We start from the raw sequence: 24,978 nt of genomic DNA on the forward strand, positions 1-24,978 counted from the left end.
GAGCCGCGCTAAGGACAAGAAGACCAAGAAGGTCACGATTCAGACGCCGTCGACGTTCAGGGCGGGGAAGAAGCCGAGGGCTTCTTATCCCGGTCGCAAAAGTCACGCCGCAGTCCATTTAGCCGAGTCCATGTCCGCGTCAGATGAGCGCGGTGCGCATGGAAGTAGCGAAAATCACTACAAAGGAGCGTTAGTAGCCGAAGGCGAGTTCATTGAGCCATCGGAGGGCTACAGACACGAGGACTACGGGGACAGCGGGTCGTCAACTCTACCGACGCCTGCATACACGACGGAGTGGTTTTCAGAGCCCACGGATCCCGTGATGATGTTTCAGGGGCGCGGCCACACGCCGGCGCCGCGCATTCCGATGGAAGACAAGGGTACAACGTTTCGAAGGCCAGGTTGGATGGGAAGGCCGCAACGTCAAGGAAGGCCGCCCGCCCGTGGAGGACCTAGGACGCCGTATCCCGTCAAGACGCACGGTCTGGTGTGCTATTATTGCTATGAAAAGGGGCACGCCGCACCAACGTGCATTCTTTCCCTCCGGGAAATGCACCAAGTTTTGGAAAATTATGAGGCGTTGTCTCCGATGGAGAGGTTAGGGATACCATCGACGAGTTACCTGAAGGTCAAGAATTGGTTCGATTCGCAGACGGCGAGCACGCCGAGTGCTTCAACGCCGAGGTCGAACCAACCCTTCAGAGGGCCCACCGCGGGCCCGCACCGTCGGATGTGAGAAGGATCCCACAGCGGCAGGAAAACTAGAGAGGGGAATCTCGCATGAGTCGCGAGAGGCACAGGGTCGACGTACTGTGCCCGGGGCTCAGCCCCGTTCCCCGTCTCTAAAGGAAAAATCAGGCCTCGGGGAGGAGGTTGTTGGATTGGTGGATAAGCCCAAAGGGCCAGCTCAAGTCAAGAAAATTTTGAGCCGAGCCCGAGATCATCCGCTGGAAGAAGTTCGAAGACCCTGGTACAGGGTTAAGCGAAGGGAGTGTCCCGAGAAGATTTTGGTCCTTGCGCGAAAAAACTACAAAGTTTACGCGGACATCGGACCCACAATTGGATTGATGAGCCGGGTGTTGTCTGTTTTAGACACCGGCGCGGGACCAAACCTTGTGCGAAAATCGGAACTCCCAGCTGGAATGGAATCTCTAGTGTCCTACGGACCGACCCAAGATATCGGCGACGCGAACAATAGGCCACTCCGAACTCTCGGCACAATTAGAATGCCTGTGAGGCTTGGAAAATTTGTGGCCGCAGCCGAGTTTATTGTATGCGAAAAACTAGCAGTCCCGCTAATTCTAGGCGCGGGCTACTGTGACCGGTTTGTGGAAGCAATTTATCCAAGGAAGAAAACGGTTGAGTTGGCGGATTTCTCGGAGGTCCCGATAGTTAGGCGGTTCTCGACGAGAAAAGGGAAGAAGAATCTCGTCGCGGGAGAGGACGAGAATGATGGAAAGGGGGAGCGAATTTCCCCTAAGGTAAAAGTGGCAAGAGCCACGACTATCGAGCCAGGGACGCAACGCGTCGTGGAATGCACCTCGAAGAGGGCGGGCTTGGTTGTGGTTCAGCCGTACTCGTCGTTGTACGAAAGGCACGGGTTGACGTGCACGAATGGTGTCGTTCAGGTTGAGCCTGGCAGGCCATTTCGTTTACTCGTTGCGAATTTTAGGACGTACCCTGTCAGGGTGCAAAAAGGCCAAGTGGTGGCAGAATTATTACCGCACCCGAGAGCCGCGCTCGAGAGCAAAACCACCATTGGTGAAGTTCTCGGAATTCAAGAAAGGAAGAACGAAAATTTTCCTAATTCCACCAAGACGCCTACGGGCGAGACAAGATGCGAACCGTCGGATCAAGCGCGCGAGGACCAGCCAGAAGAACGGTCGGCAGGGCTCTCCGCGTCGGCAGCTACGAAGCCGCAACGCAGGATTGAGCCGCCACCGCCGGACGTGGAGGACCTCGACCTGAGCCACGTGCCGGAACGGCTGCGCGAGCGGTTCCGTCGGATGTTGAAGAAGTATTCAAGGATGTGGGATGGGACGCTTGGCGAAATTAATACCACCGTCCATCGGATCGAGTTGATCCCCGAGACTCGCCCCATCGCACAAGCCCCGTATCGGGCCGGACCTAAAGCCCGCAAAGTAGAAGATGCAGAGGTGCAGAAGATGTTGGAGGCAGGAGTGATAGAACCAGCGCAGTCAGAATGGTCGTCGCCCGTGTTGCTGGTGCCCAAGCCGGATGGGTCAATGCGTTTTTGCGTAGACTACCGCAGGCTGAACGCAGTGACGGTGAAGGACACGTACCCCTTACCGCGCATGGATGAGTGCCTGGACTCGCTTGGTGACACCAAGGTTTTCTCCGCGTTGGACGCGATCTCGGGATATTGGCAGATGCCTATCCCTGAGCGCGACCGCGACAAGACCGCATTTTCGTGTCACTCAGGATTGTATCGCTTCTCAAGAATGCCCTTCGGGCTAACTAACGCGCCAGCGACGTTTCAGAGAGCAATGGATATCCTGCTCTCTCCGTTCCGTTGGAAGTGCTGTTTGGTGTATCTGGACGACATAATAATTTTTAGCAAGTCGTGGGAGGAGCACATCGTGCACGTGGATGAAATACTTTCTGTATTGGAGAAGGCAGGTGTGAAGCTCAAGCTTCGCAAGTGTGAATTTTTCGTCGAAAAGATCAAGTACCTGGGCCATGTCGTTCGGCCAGGTACATTGGAAGTGGACAATGCGCGAACCGTCGCATTGGAACAAGTGAGGTACCCTCAAACGCAGACCCAGCTCAGGAGCTTCTTGGGACTTTGTAATGTCTACCGCAGATTCGTTCCGCATTATGCGAAAATCGTGCATCCGCTCAATCAACTGTTGAAGAAAGGACAACCGGTCCAGTTGGAAGGATTCGACGAACCGTGCAAGAAAGCTTTTCATAAGCTCAAGGACGCCATCTTGGCACCGCCGGTGTTGGCGCTGCCGAAGAAGGACCTACCCTACTCGGTAGATACCGATGCAAGCGACTACCAAATAGGCGCTTCACTATTTCAAACACACCCGGATGCGCAACGCAAACCCATCGGGTTCTTTTCAAGAACGTTAGCCGCAGCCGAGAGAAACTATTCCGTATCAGAAAAAGAATGTCTAGCGGTAATTTGGGCCGTACAGACTTTAAGACCATATCTATATGGCGAGCACTTCGTCGTGCATACCGACCATGCCTCATTGAGGTGGTTGATGAACGTAACCGACCCCAGCGGGAGATTAATCCGATGGAGGCTACGCCTCTCGGAATTCGATTTTGAAATCAAGTACAAAAAGGGAAAGGCTAACAGCCAGGCGGACGCTTTGTCAAGGTTGCGAACCGCAGGAGAACCCGTCGACGAAATCGACGACGAAATCCCTTGCTTTATGGCCGAACCGGCCGAGGGTACAGTGGGGGACGAGGAAAGTATTGACGCGGCAGACGACATCCTCGCTCTTGAGGGGGGGACCGCCCCTGATCGCCTCGATCAATTCCAAGCTGTCACTCCGGAGGAGCTCATTCGCGAGCAAGCCGTCGACCCCTTCTGCAATCGCATCAAGGAAGAAATGGACGCCGGAAAGGTGAGAACGTTCAGCACGGAGACCGAGGAACTCGAAGGAACTCTATGCCGTACCGCGGCAGAGTTTGTACAAGTGGTAATACCACAATCGTTAAGGGACCGCGTCCTAGGGTTGAGCCACTACGCAAAATTGGCAGGCCACCCGGGAGGCAGGAAACTTTACAAGACTTTGAGAAGGTATTTTTATTGGCCTACGATGGCCCTAGACTGCTACGCAGTCGCGAAGAATTGCGCCGCATGTGCGCGGGAAAGGGTGAAGTTAAGAAAAAACACGAAGGAAATGAAGCTGTTCACGCCCAAAGCGCCGCTGGAATTTGTCGCCATCGACATCCTCGGCGAGCTAATTACAACTAAGCGAGGAAATCGGTATATTCTCGTGATCAGCGATCGATACTCGAAACTGGTACAAACCGTACCGTTGAAGAAGATATCAGCTGCGCACATCGCACAAGCCTTCGTTCACCATTGGGTATTCGTGTACGGACCGCCGGTCAAGCTGCTGTCCGACAATGGAACACAGTTCACGGCCCGGTTCTTTCAGAACGTCTGTCGAATTCTCGGCATCCGCAATGTGTTCACGACTACGTACCACCCGCAAGCCAACGGCCAAGTTGAGAGATTTAACCGCACGCTGACTTCCGCGTTGCGAAAATACGTTGGAGAGCACCTCAGGGACTGGGACTTATTTAGCGACGCTGTGACGTTTGCCTACAACACACAAGTTCATTGAACTACGAACATTGCGCCCTTCGAGCTGGTGTTGGCTCGGGCGCCGAGAAACATTGCGTTACAAGCGCAACCAACATTGGAGAATTTCAGCTCGTCACGAGCATACTACCTGAAATGGCAGTCGTGGTTGGAGAGCCTAATGCGACGCGCCGATAGGAGTTTGCGGAAGGAACAAGCCCGGAACAAGCGAAATTTCGACGCACGCCTTCGCAAACCGCAATATGAGATCCCACCGGGGTCCTACGTGTTCCTCCGGAAGGAGCAGGGCAGAGCTAGCGAACCGAAACACAAGCTGGCACAAGTCGCTACAGGACCTTATCAGGTTAAAAGATTGGATCAACATACGGTAGTCATTGCCATTGGCGATCAGGAGGAACGCGTATCGCGAGACAGGGTGGAGTTAGCCCCAAGCCCGATGGACTACGCGCCGATAACTGGCCTACGTCAAGCGCTACAGTTCCTGAGAGCGCCGGAGCTCAACGAAGAAGGAGAGGTAATGGAGGACGAGGAATGTCCTCACACCCGTGCGCCTACGTCAGGGGACCAGGACAATCTAATTAGTCAAGCGCCGACAGCGGAGACATCTCCGGACCTACGCGATTTCGGAAAGTCCAGAGAAGAGGACGAGTTGGAAGATCTTCAGGAGGGGGAAGGGCACAGTTCAGAGAAAGGAGAGGAAACGGAAAATACGGAATACGTAATCGATCGGGTCGCCGACCACGATTATCAAAATGGTAATTTGATTCTCAAGGTGGAATGGTACGGCTATACGCCCGAGGACGCGACTTGGGAGCCCATTGAGCAATTACCCCGCAGTGCGGCCGTCACGTATTTCCGGAGGAAGAAACTGCCCCTCCCGCCGCAAGTCGCACGCGCGAGACCAGGATGAGCTCCATACGCAATGTGATGATGGAAAGCGAAAAGAAGACGCGAGCCGCAACCAGTTTCCTATGTTTTTACCTTCTTAACTATTCTGTCTCGTTTTTGTTTTTTTGGTTGTTTTGTTTTTTATGTTTGTTTTCCCTTCCCGAGACGCACCTAGGTCGGTCATTCCGGAAGGATCGTGCGTAATGTCAGAAGAACACGACAGGCGCCCAAGGGCGACAAGGGACTGCGAACCGCCGATCGTGATTAAGGCTACACGCTGTATCTCGAGTCGAGGAAGGAGAGGACGGATCACGTGAAGGAAGTTCAGAGAGACAAGTGTCGCGAGGAAAAACGCGGAACACAGAAGGGTTGTGTGAATTTTAGCAATGATCCGGGAACGGCACTGACGATTGAGAGGCATAGGGCGTTAAGAAAGGCGTGAAGTCGAGTTCGAGAGACTGGGACGGCCGGCAACATACCACCGGTGTCGCCCACGCCCAGAATGAGTCGAATAGAAGCCCTGATGGGAACGTCGTTGACGTACAGCGATCGATCGTCGATACCACGCCTAGCGTTTGTCTGATTCTTTTGTCGTCAATTTTTTTTTGTTTTGTATCGCGCAGAAGGACGCGCACGGAAGCGAGAAAGGGTAAATTCCTGTCGACAAGACAACCTCCCGTAGTTCGGGGGGGAGCCAAAAGGGATAACGCCGAGTCGGTCGGAATGCTGTCCCGCGCAGGAAGAACGAGAAGGTGTGGAAAAGAGGCAGTTGAAATGCGCGGGCACGCGCACGTGAACGAGACGAATCAAGAGGACGTGGACGATGTGAAGCGCACCGCGGAGAGAGAGAGTAGCGATAGTCGCCGGCATCGCGATCACAGGAAATGAGAGAAGGAAACTGGAATGAGTTAGGCGATTCTGCATCGGACCTTCTCACATGAATGAAGCAGCGTGCGCTGCCATGCCATGAAATGGAAAAATTTACTGTAGTCTCAGGCTGAGGTAATACACCTCCTTGGATACGATCACGCGCTGCCGCCGCGCGCAAGTGAAGGGACGCTTGGATCAGTGACAGGCCCTCGTGGGGCATGATTTATCAAAAAAATGGGGATACCGGCAGGGAGCTGCTGGACGGGCGGTGAAAGTTGAAAATTGAACACTGGTCAGTATTCGAAATTTTAATCAAAATTAAGGGAAGGTACGGAACTTGTCGGTCATACGAGAACGGGGTGTCGCTTGCTATAGCCAACGGCACAAGTATCCGAGGCCGTCCGGAAGCCCCGTCACCAACCATCGCTCGCGACGCTGACCACAACACAGACGACGACGCCGCCGGAAACGTTTCAAAGGCGGTGACTACGATCGGCGAACTGAGAGACCGACGCTCGACGAGAGGGCGGGTCCTCCCACACGAGCACATGACATGCAGACTTCGAAGAAGACCGCGTGTAAGTTGTCGCACACACTCGCCTAGGAAGGCTGCCCCTTTCTGCGCCAGACCGCGAATATTTTCGTGAAAGACTTCGTCGTTCGAGGCAGCAACAAAGGAAAGAAAAACAGGTAAACAAGAGACAAGGGAAACGGCATTTGCTTTCTTCATTTATGAGGTGACGGAGAGTTACTCCCCAGTCTCCTCCTCGCACGCCCTAGAGGACCACTGCGGCGAGAACGACTCCAGCGGAGAGAATGGGTAGCTCGACGAGCTTGATTACGGTGATCAGTCCGTCGGTCATGACGACTGCCGATGTCACAGCTCACGTCAATTTTTTTTACCCCGAGCGACCAACCGTGAGGGTCCCTCCCCTTTCCTTTCCATGTCCTTTTACCCTCTTTTCTTTGATTCCCCTCCCTATTCCCCTACCTTTCTACTTTATTATTTCTTTCTGTCCTCCTTCTATCTGTTTTTTGCGAAGGCAGTGAAGTACAACGAAACACAGGGAGGAGATGGAGAGTGTCGTTGTTCAAGCCTGGGGCAAGGGACGCGTCCCCCACGTACCAAGATCGAAGATGTCGCGAGTGGCCTTGGCAAGGGCGACGACGCTCCCCAAGATCACCAAAATTCCCCAACTCCCTCTAAGACACAACTATAGGAGGACTGTCAAGCCCCCTCGCGATGGAGGACCAGAGAGACATGTTCTGCCTCTACGCTCAATTTTATTTGGACTAGATATGTACCCGAACCGGGATGCAACGCACGAAGACAGTAGAGGCATCGCACGAATGGCCTGTCTCACGGAGATCGTGGTCGACCACGAATGGAATTTTTCCCAGTTTAGGAGCAGAGACAAGGACGGTCAAATAACACAATCGTCGCGCTGGTGACGCAGTCGCCATTGTTTTCCCACTTAAAGGGAAATTCGAAGGGACGATGCTTTTCAAGCTCGTTCCCAGTCGCGAGAAAGAGGGAAGCCCCACTCTTGACGGGAAAAAGGGTCCCTCCGATACGAGGGCAACGTGTGCAGCAAGACGCTGTCATACAAGAAGACATAAATATATAAGGGGGCGACGCCCCGTATCCTCGAAGAGGACGTTGCCCGATACCATTTCTTACTTTATTTATTGATGCATTTGGAAGGATGGAAGTCCTCGAAGAGGACGGCAGTTTTCTGCCCTCATAGGAACGAGGTAGAAAATGGGGAATGACGAGTGAGCAACATTGACAGGATCACAGGTGCGTGCTTCAATCTTGAAGGCTTCCCAGGGATTGGGCTGAGGCCCAACGCACAGGACGAGGAGGTTCGCGTAATGTAGAGTGGTTCAAACTACGATTCGACGATACATTATATGAGGCGGTCGAGGACCGAGGAAGCCGAGTGGAGAGCCACTACGTGGGGGACCGGTTCGAAGTCCTCTAAGATGAGATCCCAAGCCGAATGGGGGCGTCCCCGTCGTCAGTTGCTCGCAATTAATGACAAAGTAACAGAGAGCGTCGCTACGCCAAGTGTGTGCCTACGTGATGGAAGATACCAGGCGGAGAGTGAATGAACTGATGATGGAAAAGGTGGCGTGGGACGAAGAAATACTAAACTCACGGCCCTACGCAGTAACCATGATGAAGTGTCGTGGACAGGAGACCAAGTACAACGAGGAGAAAATTTATTACTCACTATTGTTTCAATCACAGGGGCGCGACATTCTGCGTCATATTGTAGACGAACGCGTACCCGGTCTCGTTGAGAGTATTTGAGGGAGAATGAAGAAGCTCCACACAACGCTTTCTATTTTAGAGGCGCTACATAGCTATAGCAAGCTCAAAAGGATGGGAGAAGATATGTGAGAGCCTGCGTAGCCTCTGCGTATTGGTCGAATGGGCGACATGTGTGCGGAGAAGAACGCGCATGGAGGGACAAGTTTGTGTCTTGATCGCTGTCATTTGTTGGACCCCTTGGGGCAACTCAAGGGAGGAGTAAAACGGATTATCAATAAGAGGGAAGATCGGCACCATCGGGAAAGAGGAACGCGACAGCGGTGATGGTACGCCAACAAAAAAAAGAGGAGGAAATTAAAAGTCCGAGGAAACGGGCGGAGTCGGAGACTCCAAAGAGGACATCGGTTCCTCGACGAGGAGTTCAGCCGAACAATGGATCAGCCCGACATTCGAGGAAGAGTGTACCTGCATGTACCGTTCCGCGTTTCGCTAACGAACGGTACGCGGAAAGAAAAGAGGAGGAAAGTGAAGGTAACGGGGGATACGCAGGAGGTTCATTTTATTATCCAAAAGCTACACGATGACGTCAATAACCAGACGTCACCCCAAACGGGTAATAATCCGAGAACGGATCACGGGGAAGTCGCTCTAAGCGGCAGGTCATTGGGGCGGCACACCCAAGGATCTTGCCTTTGGGAGTGAGGTAACGAGTCGAACAAGGACTCGCAAATCATCGAGGGAAGCCCCTTGGAGAGCTTCACCTTCGATGCCATGAGCGCGGAGCAATGTGCAGTAGATGTCAATGGCTCCGTCGCTCTTTTTGGGAATTGATGGGGACGGTGGGGAAGACAACGCTTCCCTAACCGACAGAGTTTCGGTATGCCCTGCCGAGGGGATATCGACAGCAGGAGGAGCAGCGGCAGGGGCTGCAGAGAGAGGGGAATCTGGAGCAGACGGTCGGGGGCAAACGTCGTCTACGCGGGGATCTATGGCTCGTATGGGAGCTACGTCAGGGGTTGGAACTTGGTTGCCGAATTGGCGACTGAGACGCGCTTCGGAGGGAGAGCACAAGGCGGATGTCCAAGGGTTGAACCAGACAAAGTCACCCGCCGCACTGTGACTTCGTCCGGGAGAAAAGGACGGGCGTCGCCTCGCGAAGGATCGGGATGAGTTGATAGGGGGAACAACATCCCAGTCGACCTGATTGATCTTTTCGAGTAAGGAGTGCAGTTCGAAGTCGGTGTCTGCTCCGCCCAAGGGCACAGTATAGTCCAAAAGGCACTTGAGCTCGACGAGCTTCGGAGGAAGATACCAAAGCCGCCAACAATCTTACGCCTCCCAGAGCAAGGTGGCGGCTACCTTCACGCACCACTCCGTCAAAAAGACAACCCACAACCCGTGACGAGGATCAGTGAGATGGCTTCCAAAGTAGGTAAGGATGGGACCGAGCTCTGCCCAAAACCCTTGGCAGACCTCAAATTGTCCCCACCACGAGGGGAGTTGCTGGTACCGGTTGGGATAGTGTGACCGAGCAATTTCCCCCGCCTCAACCATTTGGTAAGCTAGGAAATATCCCGTGTCCGATCTCATCTTACGCTCGAATCGGACGGTATGCTGGAAGAAGGGAATGATCCCGCGTTTCATATATCGGAAATTGAGGGGGAGGATTGCGCGCGTGTATGACATGGCATTGTTAGTCACCGTCAGTTGGTTATGCCACAGGCGGTCCGCCTCGAGCACGGAGTCACCCCGTGTCCAGCTGAGAAGGTTGTCAAGGTAATCACGCTCCCCCTCCGTGCGAAACTTCCACGTGTCACATCCGAAGGACGGAGGGATGAGGGCATCGGATAGGGATAGGTCGAGACGGTCGAGCACGGCTTCCATGAACCGCAGGGATAGGGCCTGTCGGCCACGAGGGGAGGAACGACGCAGGATAGAAGGGGGAATGGCGACACGGGCACGCCAATTGTAGGAGGAAATGGCTTGAAGGGGAAGGTGACCCGGCAACATCCCCGCACCGTCGGCAAAGTCGCGCCCGATGCTAGTGACGTCGCGCACGTCGATGGCGGAAAACCAAGGAGTGGCCGCGTACAGTAAGGGATAGTCGCGCATGGATTTACCTGGGAGCTCGGCTAGTGAGGGGTATCGACAAGGGGCTGATGAAGGATGGAGATCGGGATGAAAGACCGGTTAAGGAACGTTGGTGTTCGGGGGAAGTCGGGGTATGGAAGGAAGGTCGCTAGGAATGGAAGGCGTGTGTGAGAAGCCCACACCGCGGCGACCGCGGGCGGTATGTACGACAGTGGGATCCGATGAAGGAAACATGGAGATCGTCTTACTCTCACGCGAGCGGCGACCGATGGTCGGGAGAAAAAGGAAGAAGTTGGGAAGCAAGGGAGTGAAGCCGCTGCGCGAGAGCGCTCAGAAGGGGGATATGTAGTGCAATACGCACCTGGAAAGGGGGGTGAAAAGAAAGGAAAACATTTGGATATGAAAAGTAGTCCGGGTTTGGGGGACACACGTGTGAATAATTGCACAGTTTTAATTTTTAATTATTTTATTTTATTTAGTGAATTAGTTGGCATTAATTTTGCTGACACTAGATTAGATCTAGAATCTAGAGCCGGGAGCTACTGTACTCGCCCCGGCGGGGCTCTATATAACTTAGCCCTTTGACCGAACAAGTCAATAAACCAACCCGAGTTGCCGGAGTTGAATGTCGCCTTGGTCGAAGTCCGTCTCTATCAAGACGCTCCCTTTTACCTAAGCCTACGGCATCCTCTATCGCTCGGGGTTCCCTTTTCTCTTTACTTTATTTCCCTATCCTTTTCTATCTCTAATTCTACCTATTTTTCCCTTATCTTGTGTTGGTGCCATCGGCCTCGGTTGCGACCGAACCGGTGTAGGTGTTTCGAGCCATCGGGCGACACAGTTGACGTAGCGCTGCTACTGTGACCCATTTTCCGACGGAGACTGTTGCAACGACGTCTCCCTCGAAGGGCTCCATTAAATTACGAGCCAGTGTTGGTACCATCGGTGTCGGTTGCGACCGAACCGGTGTAGGTGTTTCGAGCCATCGGGCGGCACGGTTGACGTAGCGCTGCTACTTTCATTTCATCCCGTCGGGCTGCCCAGCGACGCCCCCGTCGAAGGCCTTGTCGCGTTACAAGGTGTCGAAGAAGCTCAACGAGCATTGGCCTTACAACCCAGTGGAACCGGGGTACCTACGTACGCGCCCCACCCCACACTCGTCGAGCAGATCTCTTCGCAAGTCTCTACCACACCGATCCCGGGCCGGGCTATTTCTCTGTGCCCCCCCCCCCATCAGGGATCCGAGCTACTACGAGTCGCAAGCTCGTTTAAACGGAGAAGGGAGAGTCGGACACTCCGTAGCGCTGTGCCATCGGCAGTTCTTCTTTTTTGTTGCTGTTGTTGTTTTTGCTGGACCATCGCACCGCGGTCTCTGCCCGACAGGCGCATTGCACTACAATTACTGCTGCTGTAGCACTTCGGGTTTTTTTTCGTTGTACGAAAACGTTGCACATCGGATGAGATCTTCCCTTGTAGGGCCTCCCGTGAGATTCATTCCCTTTAGTCTCGGCATAAAGCTGTCAAACAACACGCAAGCTGTCTTGATTTTGGAGAAGTGTGTGTGGCAGGTTTGCGGAGAGAGTCCAGCCCAGCGTCGAACATCACGCGCGCATCCCGTATTGAACACGGTGCACGCATCAGATGGCTTAGACCTTGCAAAAACTTTCCTGGATCCGCCGCCCATACGCAGCGGCTGTCATAGAGGCGCCTCTCTCGTTGCTCATTGAGACTCTCCGCGACGCACAGTCCCAGATTCTACGTGCTAGACCATCCCAGACCCTTACCTTTGCCTCGTGCCCTGGGCGCTTGAACACTGCCACCGGTAGGTGCTTTCGCCATTTGACGCTGGGGCAAGATGGCGCTGAAGAGAGAAAAGCGCAATCTGCGACTGTGCTCTGGCGTCCATCGCCAAGTGTCTGGGCACCCTGTCGGTACAGGCTGACAGTTATACCAAAGTGGACGTCCCTTTTGGTAGAACTGTCAGCACGATGAAAATCTGTTAAAGTTGTACACTGCTTTTTAGGAACATTCTTGCCCAAACGTTTTTGGTTTGGACGAGGATCTTGCGCAATTTCCAAACTTTGAGAATGGTAGAGGCGCAGTGGGGTATGCCAATCTTGCCCAATGGTCTAAAATTTGGTGGTTGGAAAATTGGGCAAGGTTTTTCGTCCGCGGTGGGGTCACCCTTAGAGCACCCCTATCGGTGCTGTGTATATGTAAATATTTGGCATATAGAGATACACATAGCCTCTTTCATCCCTATCGGACTGGTTATCTCCAAAAATCTGGCCTTTTTGGCTATATCTATCTCAATATTGGAAGCCGGATGGCGACAAATTTACTCATTTGACCATATAGAGACGCGAATTACATGGCGCCACTTGGCCAAAACACCATAGAACAGTGCCAATACAGTATCTCTCGTACTCGATGCCCCGCACCCCTCGTACACTACGCCCTATCAGGGCACTTCAATTTCAAATTTACTCCTAAACCGATAGTGTTGCGCACAGAAATGCTATATGCAAGCGCAAAATTTTAGACATTTAGCCACTAAATTTAGCGAAACCGATAGGGGTGCTCTTAGAGCACCCCTAGTGGCTGAGTAAATGAGTAAGTTTTTGATTTTTGGAGATAGATTTAATCACGAGCAACTCTAGTGGTGTGAGTATTTCTAAAAAATTTACCATTTTGAGTAAATCTATCTCCAAGCAGCCGACCGGATGGAGACAGATTTACTCATTTGCGCAAATAGAGATGCGAGTAAAATTGTGCCACTTGGAAAAATTGCCCAAAACTCGCGCCAATTCTATTGACATGGCGCGAGAAATGTTCTCTGTGCACAGAGAACACACTGTTTTCTGTGCACAGGGAACACCCCCATCCCAAGCTGAATTCACATGCCACTGCCACCATCCTGCATTCTTTCAGACGCCTTCCCTTCCCCCTTTCCTCCACCCCTCCTCCCTTCCACCCCTCTTCCCCTCCTCCCCTCCTTCCCTCTCCGCCCTTCCTACGGGACATGATGTCCCGGGATGCCAAAGGCAGTAATTTTAAGCCCGAAGATGATCTTTTTCCCTCAAAGTGCTGGGTCTCCGTTTCGCAGCGAGTGACAGAACAGAACTCCGAAACGTTCTGGGCTAGAGTCGCTGCGGAATACGACCTGCAGCCGAGTATCACGTCACGCTCTACAGCAAGTCTCAAGTGCCGTTGGACTACGCTTCAAAGGGTTGCACAGAAGTATCTGGCTGCTGACAAGCTGTATCGCTCCAACGTGCCATCAGGAGAGACTGAAGAAGACACAAAGGCTCATGTCATGCAACTGTACAGGGAGAGGAACGCGACTGTGGGTAAGGATGGTACCAGGAAGCTCGCAGCTCCTGTGAAGTTCAATGATGCCGTAATGCAACTGTCATCTCATCCGAAAATTTCTGCCGCTATTGGAAAAATATCCGCTGCAACACCGTATCGTTCCTCCAGCTCTTCTTAGATGAGTTGTGAAGCTGTGCGTCAACTTTCGTCCGATCAACAATCCAATGAGGACAGTGGCCACTTTTGCAACAGTCCTAGCTCAATCGGGAACATAGCAATGGTTGCTCCATCACGCTCCCGACCAAGACGCGTTAAGCAGGAGAAATCTGAAAATGCAGCGGAAGGAGGTGCCTTTAAGATGGCAGAGTCAATCGAGCGTGTCGGGATGGCGATCGAAAATAGCACAAAGGCGAAGCTTGTTGCGTCGTCAGTTGCTATTCAGTTCAAGATCATCAAGTCTCTGCCGCTTAGTGAGGAGGAGAGGGGATTGAAGCTGATGCAGCTCCTGTCGAAGGCGTCGTCTATGAATGCAGGCCAACACGAGAGAATTGAACTCTCTAATGAAGACGGCGGCACAACAGAAGAACCTCAAGTGACAAGATATCCGTAGTTTTGGTCCTGATGCTGGTGCGTGTTGATTTTTTGAGGTCCTCTTTCACGTCAAGAGCTACAGTGCATGGAACTGCCTAATTGATGATTAAGTCACCGTCCGAGAACCTGTCATTTATTATGTGACTCGGTTTTCTGGGAGACCAGAAGGTGATATCGACGCTGGAAGGTGAGGTTAAATAGTAAGCAGCTTGAAGAACATATAAAAGATGCGATGTCAATTGGATGCGGGATGCATATTCATCGGGCATGGTTTGAACTCAGGTTTTCGAACAATAAATTTTGTGATTCCTCCCGAACAGTTGCTTGACACTGTGATTCGGTTTGCGGTATCGAAAACCATTGTTGTGGTTGTGATTCTTGAACAACACGCTGCTCGGAGGGGACGTCCAGTCAGTGACGCACGACTCGATTGAAAACGCTGAAGCGGCACTGCAACTACATGGTGTCTACATGAAGTTGAACGGGCAAGGGAGGACGGGGCGTGTTCGAGCGCAATCTGAAATGTTGAATATATCAAAGGATGGAAAATGGACGTGGAATTCCCGTTTGTGATCGGTTGGAAAGACGCGGTGGGTGGGAAGAGCGATGAGTGAATGGTGAAAATATAGGCGCCATTGTTGGAATAGAAGCGAGCAAAGCGTAGAGAAATAGAGCAGGAGTGGGGCGGATGCATATTATTTGTTTTACTGTATAGGGAAATGAAAGAATGCGGTAAAAGCGTTTGTTGCCATTTTCTTGCTTGATGCTCGGTAATCTGAGCTGAGGGCGAGAGGAGAAGTGGTGGATGGCCTGAGTACCCTTCAAAAAAGTCTTGTCCGGTCTGAGATGGCACGAGAGGAGCCGGGAGGTGAAAGGCGAGGAGCAGAGCCCGGGAAGGCGGAGATGGGGGGCGGGCGGGAGATTGAGTAGACGTTGAGGCTGCGTAGCCAGGGGCTGGGGGCTGAGATAAGAGCAATCAGATCGAGGGAGATTTTGAAAAAGCTGAGAAAAGTAGTGAAAAGCTGGATTAAAGTTGACACATGTGTCATGGGGGTGCGAGTGAGAGTCTTTGCAAACATCGAGGCCGAGGCAGAGGTGCGGCGTTTCCCAGCTGTGAAACCAGAGTCCACAGTGGAGAGACGCATGATCACTGCAGTATCAAATGGCCTTGCCCTCGCCAGCCGTCTCTCACACCTTTTTATTTCACCCCTTTCCACCTGTCGAAAACGCGCTCCTCTCCAAAACTTCCCCCGCGCCACTTGCACATATCACCTCAACTGCTATTACCCACGTCTTCCGCTTGCTCCCTTCGCCCAACCAGGACGTTACTCTGTCGCGAGTTTCTCCACTCACATAAGCCCCTCACCCTCCTCTTCTTCCGCTCTCCTGGCTGCACGCGTTTCAAGATCCCGTCGCCCTTGACGCTCTCGCAAGGAATCTCAACATCGTCAGGGACGCACATATCGACGGCTTGCTTCTTGCTCACGCTGACATCCTGACACTGAGGAGCCCTTACGCCACATTACTGCGGCTCAGCAGTGTGACACATGACTGGGAATACCCCCTACGCACTTCGTAGAAAAGCCAATACACCCCATATCTTAGACATGAAGATACCTGCAATAACCCCGATGCCCAGGGGTGTATCGAGCGCCCGAAAGCAAACCAAAAGCCAAATTGAAGAACGAAGTTCCATGCAGCGTAAACGACCAAGCCATGGTAGAACGCACTTTGCAGATGGCATTAAAGCCATCTTTAACATGCGTCGACAAAATGATGACCCAACTGCAAAGAAGAAACCGAGTATTAGTCCTAGATCTGATTTGTCCGTCACATGGCTGAAAAGGAGTACTGAGATTGCCGCCAGAACGCTTCGTTCTCAACTCTCGTTTGGTCTATGCATCAAAATCTTTTCTCTGCCTATTCAATCGTCGCAACACTACCTGTATTGCATATGTCAAGCCCCAGAACGTATACTCGACCGACCCATTCGCCATCCGCATCGGCTCGAGAGCGTTTGCTGCGTGAAATCGACGAGCTACCTCCTTGCGTGGAAGAGATTGGCAGTCCACTGACGAAGCGACAGAGGATCTGCCATCGGCGAAAGTGCTTCTTTGATTCTGACCCGCGGACCGTTTACGTCAAGCGTTTGCAATCATCTGATTGCGAAGATATAATGCGAAAGCACGCTGCGGGATGCCCTGGGCATCAGTTAACGACCGGGACACTTGACAAAGCATGGAAATGTTGCGCCTGTCCTTCGTAGAACACCTTACCTTCGTCGATACTCAACGTTTGCCGCTCTCCTTACTGCGAGATGTAAGATGCGTGGGATAAGGACAACAGTAAATTGTTGAACCAGCGTGGCAAAGCACTGCTCGGCAGTGGTACGGCCGCATCCACACCTTGGACATTTGGCCAAACTGTGCCGCACGATATATCCACGACACGACGTTTTGGGGCAGCGATGGTTTACGGTTCTACACCCGAAGAGAACCTCTTTCCAAAGCGAACTCCAAACAGCAAGAACAGACGGAATCAAATCGTCAACCAATACGAAAAACTGTGTTTGTGAATAATGGATTGGAAGAACTGGCACAGGGATCATATGAGGCGGTCGAAGACACCCAGTCTTGTCCACAATTCGCGCGTATCGTCAACCGTCGCCCTTGGGGGTCTCGCATGGAATTCCAACATTGTCACTGAGCACAGTGAGTGAAGCAGAGAAAGATTTACCAATCTTAGTTATCAAGGTCGCCTTCTCCTTTCATTTTCGATAAATGATTCGACAGCGTCTCTGTCAGCTCTATGTGCTGCTCTCTATTACATACCATCCTCTCCCTCTCTAATAGGTATGATAAACAATCTTGCACATCCCCTCTGTCCTCTCCGGCTTCTACTGCCACTGTCGTTGTGGGAGTATCATATTGAAAGAACTCGTGTAGAAGTTCTGTGGCAATCTGAGGAACACCGTGTTAGTTCTGCTCGTCGGATAGCTCGCCTTTTAACATCATTTTCAAAATCATGTTGTGAAGAATGACACAAACTTGGCTAATCAGTATCAGCTGGCTGTCGCTCCACTCGTGTCTTTCTTGTCTCATGATCTTAAAACGTCCTTGTAGACAACCAAAAAACCTCTCCACATCTTTCCTCACTCCCTCCTGTCTCTGCGTCAAATGCACATCGCGTTCATTGAGAGAGGCGTGATTGGGCAAAACAAATATTGACCATTGGGGATAGATTCCGTCGTCAAGCATGTAGAGCATCCACATGCGACGGATACCGTTTACCACGTACCCTTCCGGCACTGAAATTCTTCTCTTCCCAGAAATGATGTCGTTGGTAAGGGGACTGTTGTCGAGCACTGTAATGTCATTGTTCGTGCCGCAAATCCCAGGAAACCAATGCCAACAATATAGATTCCTGTCTACAACAGCTTCGCACGAGATTGTAGCCAGCTTCCCGTCTTTGGGATTGTGGTACTGCCCTTTAAACGCTTTTGGGCAGTTTTCCAGTGTATATGCATACAATCTATACACCCAAGGCACCCGGGAATCCAGCGTCTTCATATCTCAAAATAAAATCCCTCAACTCTTCTAATTCTGGCTCGCGGTTGAGAAATATTGGACCAAAACGACGGACGACTGCTAATAAATCTTCTGAAAGTAGATGCGTTGGCTTTCCGGGCTCATACGTGACATGTCCTCAAGCTGTTCGAATGAAAGCCCACTTCCCAAACGACGCAAGCAGCATAATATTTTCTGATGACTAGAGTTTCCAGGTCTGCTAGATGCACCTGTTTGTTGCGCAAAAGATGGTTCCAGATCTAACAACTCCACATACAAGCCCTAGTAGAGCCGGAGAGGTAAGTGGAATACTTTTTTAAACTTGGCTGCGGAATACACAGGCCTGTCGCTCAAGTAGTCCTCAAACCACGAGCACAGGCCGCGCTTGAAATTGTGTGATCCCTGTGTCCGTCCCTGATATCGTCGCTTTTGCGAGACTTTTCCAGTCATGAACATAGAAACGGCAGCCTGTATGTGCCCCGCAACATCAGTCTCATCATCAAATAGATCTTCGACCGAGCATTCAATGTCTGAAGATGATGCCGAGGATGTGCCTTCCACCATGATCGCAGGCGGGGGCTTCAGGGGATGGGTACCGGTAACGTCTCCCACAGTATATAGGTACAGCACCACTATTACCACCCCTCGTACTGGATGACCGTTCCGGTTGCCGAAATATCCAATCACTACACACCAAGTTGGAATTTACTCTCTAACCAGTAGTGTTGCGCCTCGAATGGTTATCTCCAAATGCCAAATTTATCATATTTAACCTCGAAATATAACTAAACCAGTAGGGGGGCTCTTAGAGTCTGTTGTTGTTGCCTTTGACCCTGTCTCTTATGCCTAGCTTCTAGAAAAGCTTGTTTTGCGGACCTCAAAAAAGCTTGTTTTGCGGACCTCAAGTGCGATAAGGCATTGCTCACATCGCACTCCACACCCAGACTCTGCAAAGACCCAAACAACCTTGCTAGCACTACAGCACTCGGCACGGCCCGCCTCTCCGTAATTTCACACTCGCCTTCTGCCACACAATCATCCGTCATAGCATCACTGGCAGACTGATTCTGTAGCTCTCCACCATAATGAATTGAATCGCAAGCATCACTAATAGAAGCTTCTGTCACAAGCTCATTAGTCTTGGTCTCAATCCAGTCCTCCACATCGCAGGGTGCAAAGTCTTTGTTCCGAGCGTTGTAGCTGTGTTGGTCACAATTTGTTGGAGTGAAGGAAGAGAGCGTTTGATGTTTCGGATGTTTCGCTCTGAAATTTTGAACTGACGCATAACTGTGGCATTTCCGACCTGCAGCAGACGCCCAACCTCGATTTTCTGTGCAATCGTAAGGCGCGTACGCTTCGCTCTGGCGATCTTTTCAGGAATCATGTTTGGGTCTTTGAGTGAGGTGCCATCACCAATTGAGCTGAGGCGCATGAGGAGTGGGCGATGAAGACGTCGTGCATGACACGTGGCAGGACCTGTGTCTGCCGGTTTTTGCGGTACTAATTCGAGGGTGGCAATAATGAAAGCGGCACTATTGCGCGTCCCCCCCCTGTACTCGGTTACCTTTTTAAACTGGAATTTTTTGTTTAACACTGTACTGTAGTGATCTTACATACAGTTTTAAGGGCCCTCAAACGCTTCTTTTCCGGACATTTCTAAAAACGAGCGAAAAAAAAAAAAAAAGACTTGCCACTAATCTCTTTCCTTCACATTGCAGTAGTCAAGTACGGTGGCGAGGGCATCTTTCTCCTTCTTGCTAAGAAAGCGCAAGCCAAGCAGAAACATTTCGAAAAGTGACCTCATGCGAGGACACCGATCCGTTAGGCATTAGAGAGACCAGTCTCTTCGAAAGAGTAAACTTTGCATCTGGCAATAATAGCGTCGCCGCTCACATATTTTTGCGTCTGGTTTTGTCGCCCACCACGGTGTGCTGTGCAGTAGGATCGCCAGTGCGACAGGCAACGTCAAGATGTTACTGTTTTTAGCTTTTACACAATATCCCTGTGCAGTTGTCAGTTGATGCTTTCGACCCTAGTTCGGTGCAAGATAATTAATCAGGTCTGTAGCAAGCTCAAAGAGTCGCCACACTGCTCGCGACATCTCAAAAATGGTTACCTCCTGGAGTCCACCTACAGCTCGTCTTTGATGCCACCTGACGACGCTGTATCAGCCTTGGCAGCCTCGGCGTCCCCCCCGCTGAACACCTTCTCAATTGTATCGTCCTCACCAGAAGATCCTTCAGACGATGTTAAGTTTGCGGATTCATCCGTCTTCTCTGAGGATTCTTCCTTCACCGCTGGTGTTGGCGACGGCTTCGGTGCCGGCGGAATTTCTAGTTTCACAAGTCGCTCAATTTGTTTCCTCAACTCCAAGCCTTTGCCCATGATGTCTTTGAGTGTTACCACTGGGTCATCAGTCAAGGGTTTGTTCTTTTGGGCGTCGATACCTTCCGAAATCCACCCCTTTGCCGTCTCGCAAAAGTTGGTAAACTTCTCAAATTCTCCAACATGCTTACTTCCCCTCTCGACGTGCAAGTCGCGGAGCTCCACGACCTTTTCAAGAGCCATCGCGATTCCTTCTTCCAACTTCTTAAACGCGTTAGGTCGACCGGCAAATTCTTTCGCTCGCTGTTGCATCGGCTCGAACAACTTTTGCAGTTCAAAATGCTTTTTCCGAAGGTTTGCCGTGTGCTTCGCCTCATCAGTGTACATCCAGTCTTCGCCCTCGTTAAACACTTCTACCAGTTTCTGGCGTTCAGCCTCCGTGGAAACTTTGTACAAGTCATCATCTTCGTCCGCATTGCGCACTTTGGAGCCAATCTCAAGAATAAATCCTTCCAGGGAGTTCAGTGCATCGGCACGTTCCACTCTCTCCAAATCGGCAGCCTCAAGGTCCTTCAAAGTCTTCTGCGCGGCCTTCAGATCAGCGCCAGACATCTGCATTCCCATGATACCTTCCGAACTATCGTACTCAATCGTGAGCGTATGACGGTGAACAATTGTTTGAGAGGATTTTTCGATCTTTGTCTTCTTTTTCTTCTTCGTGTCCTTGCTGTTCGTTTTTGATTCCTCGTTGTCCTTGGACGCGTCTTTGTCGGACTCTTCGTCTGTGTTTTCTTTCTTTTCAGTTTCAGCCTTATCGTTTTCAGCTGTCACATCCTTGACCTCGGCGCTTGGTGAAGAGGAAGTGTCCTTCGAAGCCTTCCCCTTGTCCCCCTTGGCTTTGTCAGGCTTTTCTTCCTTGATCTCGACTTCACGCTCTACTATGATAGTTTCGTCAACCGAACTCTCGGCCGTTCCGATACGAACGAGACCGCTTCGATCGACGTGGAAAGTCAGTGCCACCCGCGGAGTCAAGGTTTTAGCTTTGGATTGGTCCTTCAATTTCTTCAATACGTCTGCGACTCCTGTCACCTTGATCTTTGAGTATAGGGTCCGTTCTGGAAAGCGGGACTTGCCGAGACTGTCAATACCCAAATAGACGGACAGGCCAAAGTCCTTGTCTCGGTTGAGACTGAGGGTCTTCTTGGCCGGCATCTTCGCGCTGCCGTCTGGGAAAATGGCAACTTTCTGGACGACTGGTTTGCCCTTTCCTGAAAACAAGCCGCTGGAGCTGTCCTTCTCAATTTCGGCCGAAATGGATCGGGAATAGACATCTTCAAAGTCGAGCTTGCGAACGCGGAAAGTGCTGCTCATGGACGCAGCAAAGAACACGGATCCCATGACAGCTGCCTCATCGGTGTTGATACTCTTATTCAACGCCTTCACGTTAAGTACCTTCATGAGCTCATCCTGCACACGCGGAGTCCTGCTCGTTCCCCCAAACGGTACAATGGCATCCAAGTCCTCCGGCTTCATCTTTGCCTCGCTGAGGGCGGTTTTGGCCGGCCCGCCAACCAAATTAAGCATCGACTCTGCGTCGCTTTCAAAGTCAGCCCGTTTGAGAGTGGTGCGCAAGTCGACATCGTCGTGCAAGCTTGCGACAGACACCATGGTGTTGGTGTTGGCGCTGAGCACCTCACGAACACGCTGGGCTTCCTTGCGAAGCCTCATCATGACACGCGGGAGCGTTCTGGACGGTGTGGCGCCATTCCCTCTCTGCGTGTCAAAAGCGTCGGCCAGTCTATCGACAACGACGGCATCGAGCAAGCGGCCCCCCACGCCCTTTTCCCAGGCGTGAGCGAGCATCTTGACGGAGGAAGCGACACCGGTCTTGACATCCGAAGTGACCTCGGCGATGGAAGCGGAGGCGGATCCGGCACCGATATCGTAGAACATAACGCGCTGGGTGATAGTCTTCGGGGTGCGCTTCTTCTTGTCCTTTGCCTTCTCCGCGGCGATGGCGTCCTCAGTCGGCTTTGCCTTACCATCAAGCGCGTACTTGATAGCGGCAGCCGTATTGGCATTGACGATTCCCAAGCAATTGAGGCCGATGACCCTGGCAGCGTCAGCCACCGCCTGCCTCTGCCTGTCGTCATACCACGGGGGCACGGTAATCGCGACGTCCTTGACGACGGCGCCGCCCAGGAAGGCGCTCGCCTGTCGTCTGGCCATGCCCAGGAGCATGGCGATGATCTCCTCGCCGGAGAACGGGCCGACGGTGCCATCCGCCAGCGAGAGGGTCTTCCTCGCGCACAGGGGTGGGTGTTCGCCCTCGACGCACTCGCCGATGAGGGCGCGGCCGTCCAGAATGGCGCGGGCTGGGGCTTTCGCGGCGTAGGCGACGGCGGCGTCGCCAAAGAGACGCTCGCCTTCCTCTGTGAAGCCGACGGCCGCGGGGGTCTTGCGCTTCGCTTGCTCGTTCGTGACTAACTCCAGGCCTTTACCGGGGCGGGCGACGGCGACTTTGATGTAGCCCAGGCCAAGATCGACGCCCATGAGGTTGCAGAAGCAGACATGCAGGAGAAGGGAGAGGAGGAGCAACGGGAGAAGGTGGCGGAGCGCGGCCATGATCGGGGGTTGGAGGGGGGCTGCGCACCCAGAGGGAGGCGGGTAGGGGGGGGGGAAGGAGTGGGTGTCTGGGATGGGGGGCGGATCCGTTCGGCGGGGTGTGATGTGAGACTGAGGAGTTTGAAAGAAGGCAGCGGAGTGATGAGGAGGGGATGGGACAGGGAGGCGGTGATGGGGACGTGAGGAGTGGGCGATTGGGTATCGAATGACGACGTAATGGGGAGAGGTACCGAATCGCCGTGTACACCTTGCGAAATGGTGGCGGCGATGCAGCAATGGGTACCCTTCGGTACGACTGCGATGTGTGCACCGACAGGGGGACGCGCTCGAGTGGCTGCGATTGGGGTGCCTGCTGCGAGTAGATCCGAAACGTGCCTTGTTTTCATTTCCAGTGTTGATTGAACGAAAACGCCCCCTCACGCATTCTTATTGGCTGCCGCTGTCACTCCGACAATGAACCATTCCTTACAGTCTGTCACTCCCTAACATCAGTCAAGATTCAGGCTCATTACAGTGCGAGTAAACTACTCACACGTGTAACATTACACGTGTTGTTATGCGAAACAACAGCGAAACAAAAAGGATCACATAGTCCTGGCGCCGTTGTGATCCGGATCAACTTGCTGTTCGAAGTCCAAATTACAGTGGCGTACATGTCAGGGTGAGTGTGCAGTGCACACATGGCTGTCCATGCTGTCTTAAAGGAGGCCTCTGAGGGTCTGATGTCAGACCACTTATCGCGTGTCAACACGCGATAAGTGCACACTGTGCACTTATCGCGTGCGCTGTATCTCGCGTTGCTGTCTCGATGCCTTTTCTTTTATTAAACAACATCAATGCGCGCGCATCAATATCCGAGAGGGCTTTGTCGCGCAAAGCCAGCCTCGAGGTCACGAACTACGACAGCGAGGCAGATGCCACATCTGGCCTCGATCTGCATCCAAACTTTCACAGGGTCAACTTGGAAACCGCCTCGCATATTGAACACTACCGTCTACCCTTCTGAAGGGTAGTACCGCGCTGTATTGTACCAAGAGTACTGTGCGTTGTATTGAATGTACCTTGTTTTGGCGGTAAGCGTCAGAGAGGCATTGGCGCGAGGCAGTCGCCCTACGCAAACGGCGCAACGGCGCAACGGCATGACGTGGAGACGCAAGCCCTAAGGGCTCGGAGCGCGACATCCTTTACGAAATGGTGTGCACGCAAGAGAAAGCCCCCTCAGGGGACATATGTACACAAGGTCGGACACACTAAAAGCGCGCCTACAACTCCCACAATCTCGACACATGCTCACGCAGCCGCGGTAAAAAGCTAGCGTAATCTAAGTTGCGGCGTACTGCAAACGAAAGCGGCGGGGTCGGCCTAACCGTCCGGGTTCTCGAACATAGAGGATAACCTACTAACCTTGCCGAACGTCTGCACGCGCAGTTCCTTCTCCTCGGGGGACTTTGGGTCCGGAAGCGGCGCCAAATTTATTTCCCTATTCCTTGACACCGCGTGTTTTGACGCGTCGGTTCTGGCGCTCGGAAACGCCGCGGCGGGGGGGTTAGGTCTTGGGACGACGCGCGGCTTGACCGGTTCCGGCGGAGGCTTGTTATACTCTGGCATCTGGAACTTTTTCGGCTTGACGACGCGCACCTCCGGCCTATTCGTGCTCGCGGAAGTGGTGGTGGTGGCGGTGGTGGCCGTGGTGGCCGTGGTGGCGGTGGTGGCCGTGGCCGTAGTGGTGGTGGTGAGCGAGACGCTAGTCGCCGAGCTCTTCTCCTTATCGGCCTGATAGACGGGGGCGTGCGGGTTGGGCGGCGGCATATCATCGGCGGCGAAGCATCTCAGGACCTTGACGAACAGGAGATCGCACAAGCCGAGCTCGCGCTTCGGCTTGGACGGGGCCGCGGGCGCTAGGTACGGGTGCGAGTACGGCGCGGCGTGCGGGCGCGGGCCCTGCGCGACGGAGCCGCGGCGGCTGGCGGACGAGGGGCGCATGGCGGCTGGTCAAGGTGGTCAGTGCGACAGCGGCATCGAAACAGAGGGGAGGCAAAGGTGCGGGTGGGTGGGCGGGGCTGGTTGAAGATTGTGGATAGGCGAGTGTGGACAAACGAGACTGGGCACAGCTGTTCCAAGGG

General features: G+C 52.7%; 4 protein-coding genes; 2 read left to right on the top strand and 2 right to left on the bottom strand.

Annotated features, from left to right (window-relative positions):
- The first annotated feature begins 17,609 nt into the window (after positions 1-17,609).
- CHC_T00005755001 (hypothetical protein) lies at positions 17,610-17,939 on the top strand. Its single transcript, XM_005717347.1, has one exon. It carries the CDS (start codon positions 17,610-17,612, stop codon positions 17,937-17,939), a length of 330 nt encoding a protein of 109 aa, XP_005717404.1.
- Positions 17,940-19,287: 1,348 nt separating this feature from the next.
- Positions 19,288-19,447, top strand: CHC_T00005756001 (hypothetical protein). XM_005717348.1 is given in 2 exon segments: positions 19,288-19,353; positions 19,354-19,447. 1 exon segment carries the CDS (start codon positions 19,288-19,290, stop codon positions 19,351-19,353), a length of 66 nt encoding a protein of 21 aa, XP_005717405.1. The 3' UTR covers positions 19,354-19,447.
- A 402-nt stretch (positions 19,448-19,849) lies between these two features.
- Positions 19,850-22,855, bottom strand: CHC_T00010111001 (DnaK Chaperone, HSP70). XM_005717349.1 is given in 2 exon segments: positions 19,850-20,035; positions 20,036-22,855. 1 exon segment carries the CDS (start codon positions 22,853-22,855, stop codon positions 20,036-20,038), a length of 2,820 nt encoding a protein of 939 aa, XP_005717406.1. The 3' UTR covers positions 19,850-20,035.
- Positions 22,856-24,000: 1,145 nt separating this feature from the next.
- On the bottom strand, positions 24,001-24,838 carry CHC_T00005758001 (hypothetical protein). XM_005717350.1 is given in 2 exon segments: positions 24,001-24,217; positions 24,218-24,838. 1 exon segment carries the CDS (start codon positions 24,836-24,838, stop codon positions 24,218-24,220), a length of 621 nt encoding a protein of 206 aa, XP_005717407.1. The 3' UTR covers positions 24,001-24,217.
- Positions 24,839-24,978: the final 140 nt, after the last annotated feature.

The sequence above is a fragment of the Chondrus crispus genome, genomic scaffold (assembly GCF_000350225.1).
Source record: "Chondrus crispus Stackhouse genomic scaffold, scaffold_310, whole genome shotgun sequence".
Classification (NCBI taxonomy): Eukaryota; Rhodophyta; class Florideophyceae; order Gigartinales; family Gigartinaceae; genus Chondrus; species Chondrus crispus.

Excerpts from the sequence above, each read along its gene's own strand:
- CHC_T00005755001 (XM_005717347.1), top strand. The coding sequence starts at position 17,610 with ATGCGACGGATACCGTTTACCACGTACCCTTCCGGCACTGAAATTCTT.
- CHC_T00010111001 (XM_005717349.1), bottom strand. The coding sequence starts at position 22,855 with ATGGCCGCGCTCCGCCACCTTCTCCCGTTGCTCCTCCTCTCCCTTCTC.
- CHC_T00005758001 (XM_005717350.1), bottom strand. The coding sequence starts at position 24,838 with ATGCGCCCCTCGTCCGCCAGCCGCCGCGGCTCCGTCGCGCAGGGCCCG.